The following is a 12,558-nucleotide window of genomic DNA, read 5'->3' on the forward strand; positions in this document are numbered from 1 at the left end:
CAGTTTCCCTCTGTTTCAGACGGAATGCAAAGGATTGGTCAGAAAAAAAATACATATATATATATATTTATTTTAAAAACTCCTGTATGATAAAAAACTAACATTTTAACTGAGAAATAAAGTTGGATTATCTACCCCTTATTTTGTTCTTGCATTCCATCACTATAACATACGATCAGTATGAATTAGGAGAACAATTTAACGGATCCTAACTGATATGACAAGATGAATGTAGCCAAATGTGGGGAACATAACTGGATTTCAAATTTATTGAAAACAAAAAAACAAAAAAAACAATGCAGCACCATGAATCATAAGACCTGTATATCTCAAGTACAATATCAGAATTCTACAGTGGAGTCGTCCTAAATTGAAATCAAAACAGTCCTTTGGGGGTGAGAGAACAGAAGATAACTTAAAAAAAAACAACAACAGAAGAGTGGAACGGACAAAACTGTGGAAAAAAGGGCTGTGTCATGTTTAGTGAGAGAACATGGAGGCTGGTAATCATATGGAATGACCCTAATAAAGGAAACGCCCCTCCTCCTCCCCATGCCTCGAATATATCTCGAGAACGGATGATTAACAATTTGCCTCTGCTTGTAATATTTCCCCCTTTTCCTAATCAATCACTTTTACTGCAGCACAGACTCATTTATATGCATCTCAGCATGTATCCAACCTCGGTGCCATGACGACAGGTACACTTCTTATAACTTTGTACAGACATTTGTGAGGATGTTTTGGCTTTTGACAGAGAGCTTGTTTGCACAGTCCGGCACATCAGCGAACAATTTCAAGTTACATGTGATTTCTTGTTGTTTTTTCTGTGAGTTTTATCTAAATTGCTTTTCCACTGATTCCATAATGATGTCCAAAGTCAATGATTAGCTTTGTGCAGAATGTGGTCATTTGTTTTTTTCTGAAAATAAAGAAAGAATAGACAGAAAAAAAGAAAAGGAGAAATCCTTAAAGAAGTCCTTGCTCCTCTTAGGTCTGTACATTTACCCTCCTCACACTCCCTGAGCCCCATTTCACCACAGCTTCAGGGGCTGAGGGGGTACACAGCTTCATACACACTCACGCGCTCACACACACACAAACACACTTGAACAAGGTCCTAAAAGCTTCCTGACTGTGTCCTTACTCCGGGTCCCTGGAGAGGGGAGTGCTGGAACTGGCTGAGGCTCGTCCCTCTCTGTGGGTAGTGTGTCGATCCAGAGGCCGACAGTAGCCTTGAGCTGGCCTGCAGCGTCGCCTGGCTCGGGCTGCCCGATTTCAGGCTGCGAGACGCCTGCTGCTGACTCCCTCTGGAGGCCAGGGTGCCCGAGTCTATTTTAGTCTGCCCATGGGCCCTGGGTCCTGGGGCGGGGGCCCCTGCCAGGCCACTGCTGTTCAAAAGACTTGCTTTTAAGTGGCTGCTGCCGTAGCCATGGGCTCTGTCCGCGTTACTGCTGCTACTCTGCTGGTGTAGAGACTCTGCGGGCGGCCGCGAGTCTGAGGATGAGGTGGCGGTGGGGGAGTGACTGGGGTAGGTTGATGGAGGGTGGTCCTGGGAAAGTCCAGGGTGGGAGGGGTGGCGTGCGTAGAAGCTCTGGCCTGATGAGGGACTGTAGGATCCCGGGAATGGAGAGGTGGAGGTCTGCTGACGGAGTGACGGGCTGTCAGTCTGCCGGTGGCTTTCTGTTGACTAAACACAAAGAGACAAACACTCACTACTCTGTGGTAATGACACGAGTTGAAGGTAGATTTCATGTCATAAAGAGAAGAAGGTAATTGTGAACGAAAGACAAACGTTTAAGCTATCAATCCTGCCAAAATGCACTCAAGGCATGATCATAATACACCTGCCTCTTTAATTACAATGTTGAATCAAGTCTTGAACATAAATATCCAAATATAGCAGATACCCAATCTCTGATGGTTGAGGAAAAGGATCACTGCATACAGTGTGTCTACCTGTTGTGAGTACACAGAGGGACTGTATCTGTTGGGACTCTTCATGGGAGAAGCCATGGACGCTGCTTGCATCTCATATCGATCCCCATCTGAAATCACAGAAAAGGTGGATCAACTCCAGCACTAGCCAAGATACAATTATACACTTAAATCTATAGTTTGACCTTTAGATTTTTAATTGTCATACCAAACTCCTTCTCTGTCGATCCGTCACTCCTCTTGTAGATCCGCTCCATTTTGATGCTTCTAAGCACACGCTCGAGTGCGCCCTGGCCTTCCCTTAGACGTTCAACAGTAGTGGGAACCATCCTTGGATAAGACACAAATCCAAAGGTTATCTGCCGCTCAGCTCTGATCGCAAACTAATCAGGAACAATGTCAGACAGTTTGACAGGTGAACATCTTAAACTTAGTGAGCCATCACACTCAGGCCCCTCACCACTGGTTGTTGTCCTGGTGCCTGGGCTCCGCAGACGGGCCCTGGTGGTCTGGAGGACTGACCTCCTCTATCTGTGGGATAGGGTTCATGAGTGTTGAGGAAGAGAAGGAGCTGTGTGGGGTAGCTGGAGGCTGCATCTGCTGATGGGAATGGGCATGATGGGAATCTTCGCTGTAATGGGAGCCAGGCCGGGTGGGGGTGCCACCCAGGGAGGAGCTGCTGCCAAAGGGCTCTGGGTCTCGACCGCTGCTCTGCTTCCTCTTGCGGTACTCCAGCAAAGACACCTGAGGCAGCAGAGGGAGGAGAAGTGATATTAAACAGTTGCTGATGAAGGACGGACACACACTCTGATATTACTTCATATCATTCATACAGATGTTGGGCCGCTGACTGAATAACATCATTCACAAAAACTAAACTGAGTGATGGGCAGACCGCATGCACCACACCAGAGAGCACTCACCTGGAAAAAGTATTTCACACTATTTGGTTCAACATGAAGAAAAACACCTTAATCACCATGGAAACCATCTCTGACATGAAAATGATACTGTATGCATTTGGTTCCATTACATGAAATAGGGCTGCTCGATTATGGCAAAAATCATAATCACGATTATTTTGGACAATATCAAAATCACGATTATTTAAACAATTATTAATGTGCACTTATTCTGAAGTCTATGCTTTATTTTTTTAATCACTTCCGGTTCCGGTAAACACCGATGACGGCTGCGTGTCTTATTCCTCCGTGAAACCAGGATATCGATGCCCGGTTATTCAAACCCTTAATGATGGCAACCCTAACACTCTATAACCGGCTGACCGGCGCGGAGAAATGCGGGTCCGGTCTGACCGGTCTGAACAGCCAGGCGGGAGCGCGCTTGAGAACAGCGGTGCGCGGGGCGGCCGCTACATGGTCTGCTGCTGCCCTCCCTGCTTTTCCACTCGCGCTGTTTTTTTCACCGCCGATCACCACACACACAACTCGCCTCCTTCACTTTACTGCTGCTTGAGAGTGAGAGCCAGTCAGCTGGGCGGCTGAATGCTTTGGGGGAAGGACTGAATTGCGCATGCGCGTCTCTTTCGAAAAAAAAATGCCAAATAATCGTTTCAACTCGATTATAGTAATTTGGAGATCGTTTGACCTAATAATCGTAATCACGATTAAATTTCGATTAATCGAGCAGCCCTAACATGAACAGACTTGTAGCCATGAGAAAGACTCAGTGTCACTTGATGCATTCTGAATTAGTAACATACAGCATCCGAAGCTTTGACAAGAAAGCAGGCAACTTTGAATGCACCACGCCATGTTGCAACCACGCTGAAACAACAATACAAACACTCATGTCAACGTCCACACAAAGTTCGAGCAGAGGCACAACATTTAAACACATACTCCTCAACAATGAGAATGAGAGCACTCTCCCAGGTTAACGTTGTCATGACACAGGAGAGGCTTGTGGGAGGAGAGGGTGTGTACATGAAGGAGGGAGGGGGCGGGATGATGATAACGTCCCTGAAATGGATGGCTCGTCAGAATCTTTTTAATGGTGTATGATTACATAGATAGATTGCAGAGGAGACTGCAGATGGTAGTACAGCAAGTAAATTACCATAAAGCTCCAATTGTCAGTGGTCACATTGACAGGACCGAAATGAGATGAGCTGGCCTACAGAGTCTGTGATCTGCGTCACCAGGACGTCCTGGCCTTATTTTCAGTAACAGAGGTGAAGTTGGAAACGCAGAGCAGGTTTTTAATGCCCTTGGTCTTTTTGAAGCGTGACACTCAAGCAACTGACGTCTCATTGCTTGCAAATGCCATTACCTCTTGGGAAAAAGCTAAATGAATCCTGGAATAGGTTGGGTCGGGACAGATCCGCCCAATGGAGCCTTTGCTTCTCAGGGATTGAAGGACGCATTTGTTGACCGCATTTGAAGGAGCATTCAAAATGGGATAGCCGAGTTGCCCCGCTGGGATGCAATCGATCATCAATTGAAGCCTCTGAAGGTAACAGCCCCTGAAGACACGGCTACAGATTCAGCTTTGTTTTAGGTAACTCTTACATGCCTCTCATGTATTTAGTTGTTATTAAACCTTCTAAGAGTTATTTTATCTATTTCCTGTTCTATGTGACTGTTTTTATAGATTTATATATGTTATTTTGAAAAAGAAAAAGAAAAATGGTCAACCTATTGAACAAACCTCATCCATCATTAACCACTCATGAGGCTTCGTCAGTCCAGTTTCCCATGTATATTTGTTTGTTTAGGCAGCCATGACCTAGTTGACTGAGGCTGTATCCATACTACTACGTTTTCATTTCAAAAGGGCCGTTTTCAAACTAAAAACAATTTCTGTCCACACAACCTCCAGATCAGTTTAAATCCCTGGCTTTAATAAAAGGCCTGAAAAAACATCACATGACCACTCACGAACACTCGGCATACGCATGCTGGTGTAAACAGGAAGCATTCGGTTGTTAATTGCAGAATTGTTGCAGATTACTGAAATAATTAACTCGTCTCCTACACATGTAAGCAGTTGTATCATTGTCAAATACAGAAATTAACTGTACAGCAGCTGTTAGCAAAGACAATAGGGTCACAAACGCTTGTAATTGATTATCCATGTAAATGGATGAACATGGATGTAGCAACATGGATAATCAATTACATTTACTTCACGGAAGGAGTTCATCTGATAGAAAGGCAGACCAATTAGTGAGGCTTCATCCTGACCGAAATTACTCAATCGGCAGGCGGTTGGGAGTGTATGTCACCGTTTTCAAACCTCTTACTCTCTGCTCATTCAGACTGAAACAAAGCCTAAAAGATTTCAAACTAAAATGGGGCCAATAGCGTTTCCAAACTTTCCAAACGGTTTCAGTGGCTCTAACACTGTGGAATAGTGTGGATGCTAGGAGCATCCTTAGCAGAGTTGATCCTTTTCAAATGAAAACATAGTAGTGTGTATGCAGCCTGAGAATCTTTACAGATATCATTATCTTCAATTTAATGACATTAAAGTAAAATCCCTGATCCCTGCAAGACCTTTAGTGTCAGAACCCCCAGTAAAGACATGGGACTTTCCCACGGTACAGTGGTAGAACTGGATGATCAGTTTGGAAAGAGCCATGGGTGAGATGGAGGAAATACGCATGAGCTTCATCTTGTCATGAACCATCAGCATCTTGTGTTGAAGGTGATGGATGAACCTCTTACTCACTTCAATGAGTTTGACTGAAATGGTAGAAAAAAAGAAAAAAAAACTCCTGCTCAAAACTATAGAGTCAGAGTTCAATGTAGGTTTTGAGGAGGAGAGGGTGGGGTGGGTTGTTGTATGCAGATGCAAAGAAACAATATTTACATGCACACTTCTAAAGATGTAGTTGTAGGGAGAATATTCACCATATTTTGTACTGGCTTGTATTCACTTCTTACAGCTATAGCCTGGTAATCTGGCTTCCCTGTCAGCAGACTAATGGTATGCTGGTTGGCCCTCTGCCTTGGAAGAAAATTAGAAGAGAAACTTGGCAGAAAGTGTCAACTAACAGCGAGGGGGAGGGAGGGGACTGAGGGAGAGGGAGGGGAGGGTCAAAGCTACAGAGTGGACATCATTTCAGATATACACAGGAAATGCTTATATATGTCATTTAAATGTCTAATGTTTGTGGATGTGTCTGCCTGACACAAAGGACCAATTGATATATTTAAGACAGAGTCAATGGGCAAACATAGAGCAAGGGGAGAAGCACATCATGACGTTCGGCTAGTCAGTTGGCACATATCACACTCAAAATCATTCCAACTTGAGAAGAAAAGATAAACTCCTCAAGATTTACCCAAAAGCAACCAGAGAAAAAAAAAAACAGTTCACAATCAGATTTAAAAGTCGGAGAACTTGCCTTCCTCTTTTGTGGTGGGTTGCTGGTGTGAGGAGGTGTGCCACTGTCTGGGTAGCCTCCCCCATAATGAGGCTCACCATAGGGTGACATAGAGCCGGGGCCCATATCTCCCATCATCCCCTGGCCACTTATAGAACTGTGGAAGGACTCTGCAGGGGAAAAGCCTCCCTCTGACAGGGACTGGCGGCAATCGGGGGCCACAGGGTTTCCCAGGTTTGCATTAAGGGGCGAGCAGGTGTATATGAGGTTGAACTCTGTCCTGAAGGCCTGCTCCCTGTTTTGGGGGTTTAGGTCCGAAGGAGCACAGGACACTGGGTTTAGGGAGCTGGTCCCAACACATGATGGACCCTGGGAATCTTGGCCTGAGGCGCATCCAGGAAGGGAAAGGTCATCTGAGGTCATGGCCACAGGGCTCTCTAAACTGGAGGGGAGGGACAGGTCCGGGAACTGAGGCCGAGGGACTTCAAAGTCTGTCTGAAGACACGGCTAAAGGTAGAAAGGGACAAAAGAATGGAAAGACAAAACTAATCAGACCAATTGGAGTAACCAGTCAGCAGTACGCAGCATGTAACGGTATATAACCGCAGTTAGGAGTTAGTGGCATAGAGCTGGGAACGTACCTCAGGTGAGATGGACTCTGGCCGGTGAACAGGAGACGCCTCAGGGGACGATATGTTCTGGAGAGAAGCAAAGGTTGTTAGAGAACTTCACAGTCTCAAACACATGGTGTGTCAGAAAATATTCATTAAATTGGAGAATCCATCCAGGTACATCAACGGTGTGTTGGTGTTGACTTTATACGACTGGTGAGGATGGATTAGATGATGATGTGCACTTACTTCAAATTGCAGAGGTGTGTTGCAGCGGCTTGCGGGTAGCGAGGGCATTGGTGAGTAGATCAGGCCATTGGGCAGCAAGGAGCCACAGGGGGTATGGAGCAGTGGGTGGGGGGATTCCTCTGGGAGTGGCGGCGTGATGGGTGATAGTGGGCGAAGCAGGTTGTCTGAGGGGGCTGGTGTCGTCTCTGTCGTATATTTGGAGAGACGCTTCTTAATTGGGGGATTGAGCTCTGAGATTTTAAAGACATAAAGACAGTTGATTAGTGCTGACCTACAGTGGCAAGGAAAAGCAAGTGGACCTGCACGTTTAAATATAGTCAGATCTTCACCAAACTACAATAATGAAAAACCGACTGGACCTGTGAGTTAAAGTCAGTTTTAAAAACATTCCAATATTTTACATTAGATATTTACAAGAAACACCTGCTGATGTGAAACAAAGATCTCAAAAGGCTCTGAGATTATAAACTGTATTATAAAAGTTGCATGAAGCTGGACAGAGTTGCAAAGTAATCGCAAAGACTTGTAAACAGGGAGCAGCAAAACAACACGGCCCTTTATTGCACTGCACTTGGATATCTATATTTTAGTTGCTTCCTCTGTCATTGTTAATGGCTGATTAAAAAGAGTGGGGTGGAATGTGTGAACTTTTGAAGTGGACCATGCCAAAATGTTGCAATTGAAAGTTTGAGAATGATTGAAGTACATTAAATCTACTACAGAATGACTTCAAACTAGGAAAATCAGTGTGCCGCAGTGACCCAATCAGAGCTCAGACATTCAGAAGCCTTGGAATGAGCTCAATAGAAACATTCACAGCAGAAATCTGAGAGCATATCTGAGCTGAATCAGCTCAGTATTAAGAACTCTCTCCTTTCTCCCCAGTGCAGGTCTGATGTGCAGGTTGTTCACTTACTTTTTCAGCCCACGCTGTGAATGTTGTAATGGTTAACGTACATTTCCTTTTCACTGAATAAGATGCAAATCTCTTTTTCCACCATGAGTGGACGCAGCAGTAAATAAATCACCTTGATTGGGTATGTACTTACCAGTGGACAGGGGGTTGGGGGTGGATCTGCTACTGTTACTTTGGTGAGAGGATGTGGACTCTGTGCCATCTTCTATACTGGCTGAACAGCTTTCATCCTCCACCTGCTTTATCCATCTCTGTGTCAAAACAAGAGTAATGTCTCGTTAAAAATAAAAACCGACACATTTGTTTAAACTAAATAAACCTATTTAAGCTTCACATAAAAAAATACCGATTTAACTTGCTAAAATACCTTGAGTTTTATAAAAGTGATAGAATTCAACATATTTCATAATAGTGTGTGCCTAAAAGTCTCATTCAATAAAAATATATGTGTATAGCACCAACTATATAACATAACATACATTATCTCAAAGCACCTTACATAGTAAGGGTGATATCTTACAAAATTATAAACAATAAATAAAAACACGTCCCACAGCCAACAAGCACTTTGGTGACTGTAGAGAGAAAAACTCCCATATACAGTATAGTTTGTGTCTTTATGTAAAGGTTTGATTAACTTCATGGTCAATTTAAGGAAAAAAGAACAGAATATGATGCCTCGCTGCATCACCTACCTTTTTGTAGCAGCCATAAGTGCCATCCATTTGGAGTGGGCGGGGCCTGCGTCTCTCCGGGTTAAAGGGGGAGCCGAAGCGGACGTAGTGTCTGGGTGCGGTGCAAATGAGCGAAGAGTGGGAGAGACCTGGCAGCATATTGAGGGTGGTGGCCAGCACCGTGGGGTCAGTGGTTATCCGCAGGGGGCGCTCAACAAGCACCTCTTGCTGGACCTTCTCCCCTCCAGGTATCTTGTCATTCAGCCACTCTGTCACAAGGTACTGAAAATTCAAAATCACAAAGATGATTAGAAAAGATTGACTTGACCACAGATTAGCCAAAATCCTACTAATTATTGTATGTTAACTGACCTTCTTGGTTTTGGGGTCGCGCATGTTGCCTCTATTTATGCAGTTTAGAGCCTGACTGTCTCCATCAAGTAGATGACCCCCTAGACCGCTCTCTCCGTGGCCATGTTCGCCGCCATATGGACCCTGAGATCCCTCCTCATCCAGAGCAGCCCCTTGCTCAGCTGATGATGGCATAGCTGCCAACGCTGCAGCTGCGGCAGCTGCAGCTGCCTGCTGCGCGAGAGCTTGACGCTGCCGCCGGGCCCGCTGTGATGAGCTCGACCGGTAGCGAGAGATCCGACTTTTGGGCCGAGGCTTTGTAGGTCGTGCAGGTTTAGGAGTGGCAACTGGGGTAGTAGGGTAGGGTAATGAGGTCTTTTCTTCAATAGATGAAGCTTCCTGTAACAGAATAGGGCATTAACAAAAATTAACAGTAACATTAATGGAATATTAAGAGATATATGAGTAACTACGTATTCCCTCACTGACCATCACATAGGTGGTACGTCGCGTGCTGACCCCTACTCCAGTGCTGTGAGGTATGGGGGTGTTCCCTGTGGGGTTTCCTGCCCCGTCCTCAGTTTCTACACCCTCCTCCTTTATCTCTGTTCCTCCCACTCTCCTCCTCCTACTCACCAGACTGTTTAATGTCTACATGAACAAACAGGGACACAAGCGATGAGTGACAAAGGCAGAGAATTGCCCTAAATGTGGTCTTGTGAATGACTGATTTATTACTTATTGGAACTGGTTCCACCTGTCACACTAGACATAGATATTCAGGAAAGTACTAAAAATGCTGTACTTTTTTACTGGAGATGGGGAGCCCATTTTCATCCACCTCTCCATCCTCTCCATCCTCCACTTTCATCTCATCCATTAGACTCTCCTATTGCACATACACAGTCAGCACATAAAGAGAAAAAAAACAGAGATTAAGTACACTAGGTATACTATGGGTATCCATTTGTCTTAAGCGGAAGCTACACACACACACACCTCTGCATCACTTGTCCCCGGCAGCTCTTTGGCCTCCTGGTGCTCATCTAGGGTCTGGTTGCTATCGCTGGTCAAACAGCCCTCGATTTCCCTCCTGCGAGCTTTTCTCCGACGGGTCTCGGCACCAATCAGAGGAGAGGGAGGCAGCAGAGAAGGGGGACTCAGAAAGTTCTCCTTGGGGCTCAGGTTGTGCTTCTGCACTGGGCAATTCAGGTTGCCCTTATGGCAGGCACAATCCACTTTGTAATGACTGGTGGTTTGTAACAAAGGTAAGATAATTAGACAATGAACAATGCCAGAGGTGGAATAGTAACCAGACAGTTTTAAAGTCAGATAAAAGCTTTCGACTGACACCTACATGTTTTGTATTCATATTATCTACTTTACGTCTCTAGACAGGAATTGGACTACTTGTGATAGGAGATCAGTACTGACCAGTTATTGAACTCATAGTCAAATCCAATGGTGACCTCAGTGTCCTTTGTGATGTGACTGACAGCATGGATGCAGAGATGGAACATACCCTCAACAATCATATGTCGGACCTGTGGAAGGCAACAGATGGACATTTTAGAAAAGAGAGCACTCTGATTTTCACACTTTGAAAAAAGAATTTCTCCATTACTGACATATATATAAAAATAAGAAAAGCTAAAAGACTGACCTCAGCGTTGGGGGTACAGGACCTTCTGATGAAGCGGGCGTCATTTCCAAAGGTCCGTGCATCAACGCACATCTCGACATCGTTATATTTTGAGTGAAACAGCACAAAGGGGTAGGGTCTGGACAAAAATGAAGAAAATGTTGTCAAAAACCGGAACTGTTTTATTATTCTCAAAATACACTTGAGAAAACAATGGACTTTGATGCAGCTGTTGTTGGACAAAAGTAATACACTCATTATAGCCCATTACTCAAATACTGTGATGTCTTACTTTTTAAAGAAGTGCCCGTTGACCTCAAACTGTTGTTTGAGCATAACCTTTCCCCGATATTCAATTATGAGGGTGTCTGGTTCCAGGCTCTTGGCAGCTCGGAGGATCTTCCTGTGTTTCTGCACCCTTGTTACCCGCCCTAACTGGAGCTACAAAACACCAATCACAAGTCATTATTTGCAAAATATTAAAGGCATCATGAGATTACTACAGAATAGTAATTAGGTGTAGGGTGTCATTATTGGCAATTTTGCTCAACACGTTGCACATTTTCCAATGCTGCTGCTTTACATGCATGCAGGGTGACAAAATAAAGTCAATCAATATAATATTAATGGATGAGGAATGGGGCTAACCTGCATCTGTGAGCCCAGCACTGTGTTGTTACAGGCCAGCTCAGTGTGGTTGATGGTGTCCATGGCATCAACAGAGGTGTGGATCTGTGTGGTGGAGGAAGGCGTTGTGGTACCACTCTCACCCCCCTCTTTGGGGGTGGGGGTGCTGGCAGAAAGATGAAGCTGCATCAGTTCCTGGACATCAGCGCTGTACTGGTTTGCCAGAGACTCCTCATATTGGTCTGTCCACTGGCGGATCCTGCTCTCCCAGCCCTCTGCTGTGTTCTCATCCAGCACGCTGGCCTCTGTTGTTGAGTTCTGAACAGAAGAAGAAACCTTCTTTAGAGAATGAGACAAGGTTAAAATATAGTAGATGTTCAGACCATTTAGGGTCAATATGAAATTGAATAGAATACGTTCTAAAACCACTTTTCACTGAAAGTTGCTAAACTCTGCCATTAATCTATCGGTTCCTCTTTTAATCTCTGTGTTAAATACAAGGTATTTCACTAGAGTCAAATTCCAAATAAGTCTCCCCATGTCCACATTTGTAAGTTTGTAAATGTTCAGGTTGTTGGAAAAGTATGACATAGTAACTAAATCACAACCTATGTTACCCAGCAATCACTCCTGATATCCTGATTTTATAATCAAGCAGAAGAAAAAGCTGTGCTGGGATTTTTACTATATTTATTGGTCAGTCACCGACACTTCTAATGCTTGCCATGCTGTTGCGGTGCAGAAAAAAGAATTACGATACCTGCTTAACCCTGTAATCTAAACATACATGTCCATAAGTGGTTAACTCTAATCTTACCTTCATCCTCATGGACTTCCGGGAACCCTCTCTAAAAGCCTGAAAGAAGGAAAATAACACAAATCAGTTCATTGAGCAGATACTATTCCTCAGTAAAAAACAAAACTGAGGCTTTCTCGGTGTGAGGAGCCTATAAATACACTGGGTCTTAATCAAATGGATTTTAATTTAATGGATTTATAAGTGTTCATACCTTGACCTTTTTGCCTTTTGGTGTCCCACGAGCCTTTTCTGTGCTCTTCTTCCTCTTTTTGGATTTGCTCCTTTTGACCCGGTTGACAATGAGTTTGATGCTGGTGGGTGTGTGCTGGGTGGCGGTGTAGGAGACGGTGGACGGCGACACCTCTTCATCACCACTCTCTGTGGCACTACTTTCTCCAGC

General features: G+C 44.5%; 1 protein-coding gene across 6 annotated transcripts in view; it reads right to left on the reverse strand.

Annotated features, from left to right (window-relative positions):
- Positions 1–242: 242 nt before the first annotated feature.
- The window catches only part of setd5 (SET domain containing 5), a 30,791-nt gene continuing 18,475 nt past the window's right edge, over positions 243–12,558 (reverse strand). For 3 of the 6 annotated variants that reach the window (XM_053435673.1, XM_053435648.1, XM_053435656.1), the window contains exons 6-25: positions 12,370–12,557; positions 12,177–12,215; positions 11,381–11,677; positions 11,025–11,173; positions 10,754–10,871; positions 10,525–10,634; positions 10,090–10,339; positions 9,896–9,979; positions 9,580–9,741; positions 9,112–9,489; positions 8,761–9,021; positions 8,199–8,316; positions 7,150–7,379; positions 6,931–6,987; positions 6,311–6,796; positions 5,814–5,906; positions 2,399–2,682; positions 2,147–2,268; positions 1,960–2,048; positions 243–1,690 (exon numbers count right to left, since the gene is read on the reverse strand). In XM_053435673.1, coding sequence (XP_053291648.1) covers positions 1,121–1,690; positions 1,960–2,048; positions 2,147–2,268; positions 2,399–2,682; positions 5,814–5,906; positions 6,311–6,796; positions 6,931–6,987; positions 7,150–7,379; positions 8,199–8,316; positions 8,761–9,021; positions 9,112–9,489; positions 9,580–9,741; positions 9,896–9,979; positions 10,090–10,339; positions 10,525–10,634; positions 10,754–10,871; positions 11,025–11,173; positions 11,381–11,677; positions 12,177–12,215; positions 12,370–12,557 — 4,085 coding nt within the window. In that variant the 3' untranslated portion in view covers positions 243–1,120. The remainder of the gene's footprint in view (positions 1,691–1,959; positions 2,049–2,146; positions 2,269–2,398; positions 2,683–5,813; positions 5,907–6,310; positions 6,797–6,930; positions 6,988–7,149; positions 7,380–8,198; positions 8,317–8,760; positions 9,022–9,111; positions 9,490–9,579; positions 9,742–9,895; positions 9,980–10,089; positions 10,340–10,524; positions 10,635–10,753; positions 10,872–11,024; positions 11,174–11,380; positions 11,678–12,176; positions 12,216–12,369; position 12,558) is intronic. The other 3 variants (XM_053435694.1, XM_053435684.1, XM_053435665.1) reach the window with 2 other exon arrangements.

The sequence above is a fragment of the Pleuronectes platessa genome, chromosome 2 (genome assembly GCF_947347685.1).
Source record: "Pleuronectes platessa chromosome 2, fPlePla1.1, whole genome shotgun sequence".
Taxonomy (NCBI): domain Eukaryota; kingdom Metazoa; phylum Chordata; class Actinopteri; order Pleuronectiformes; family Pleuronectidae; genus Pleuronectes; species Pleuronectes platessa.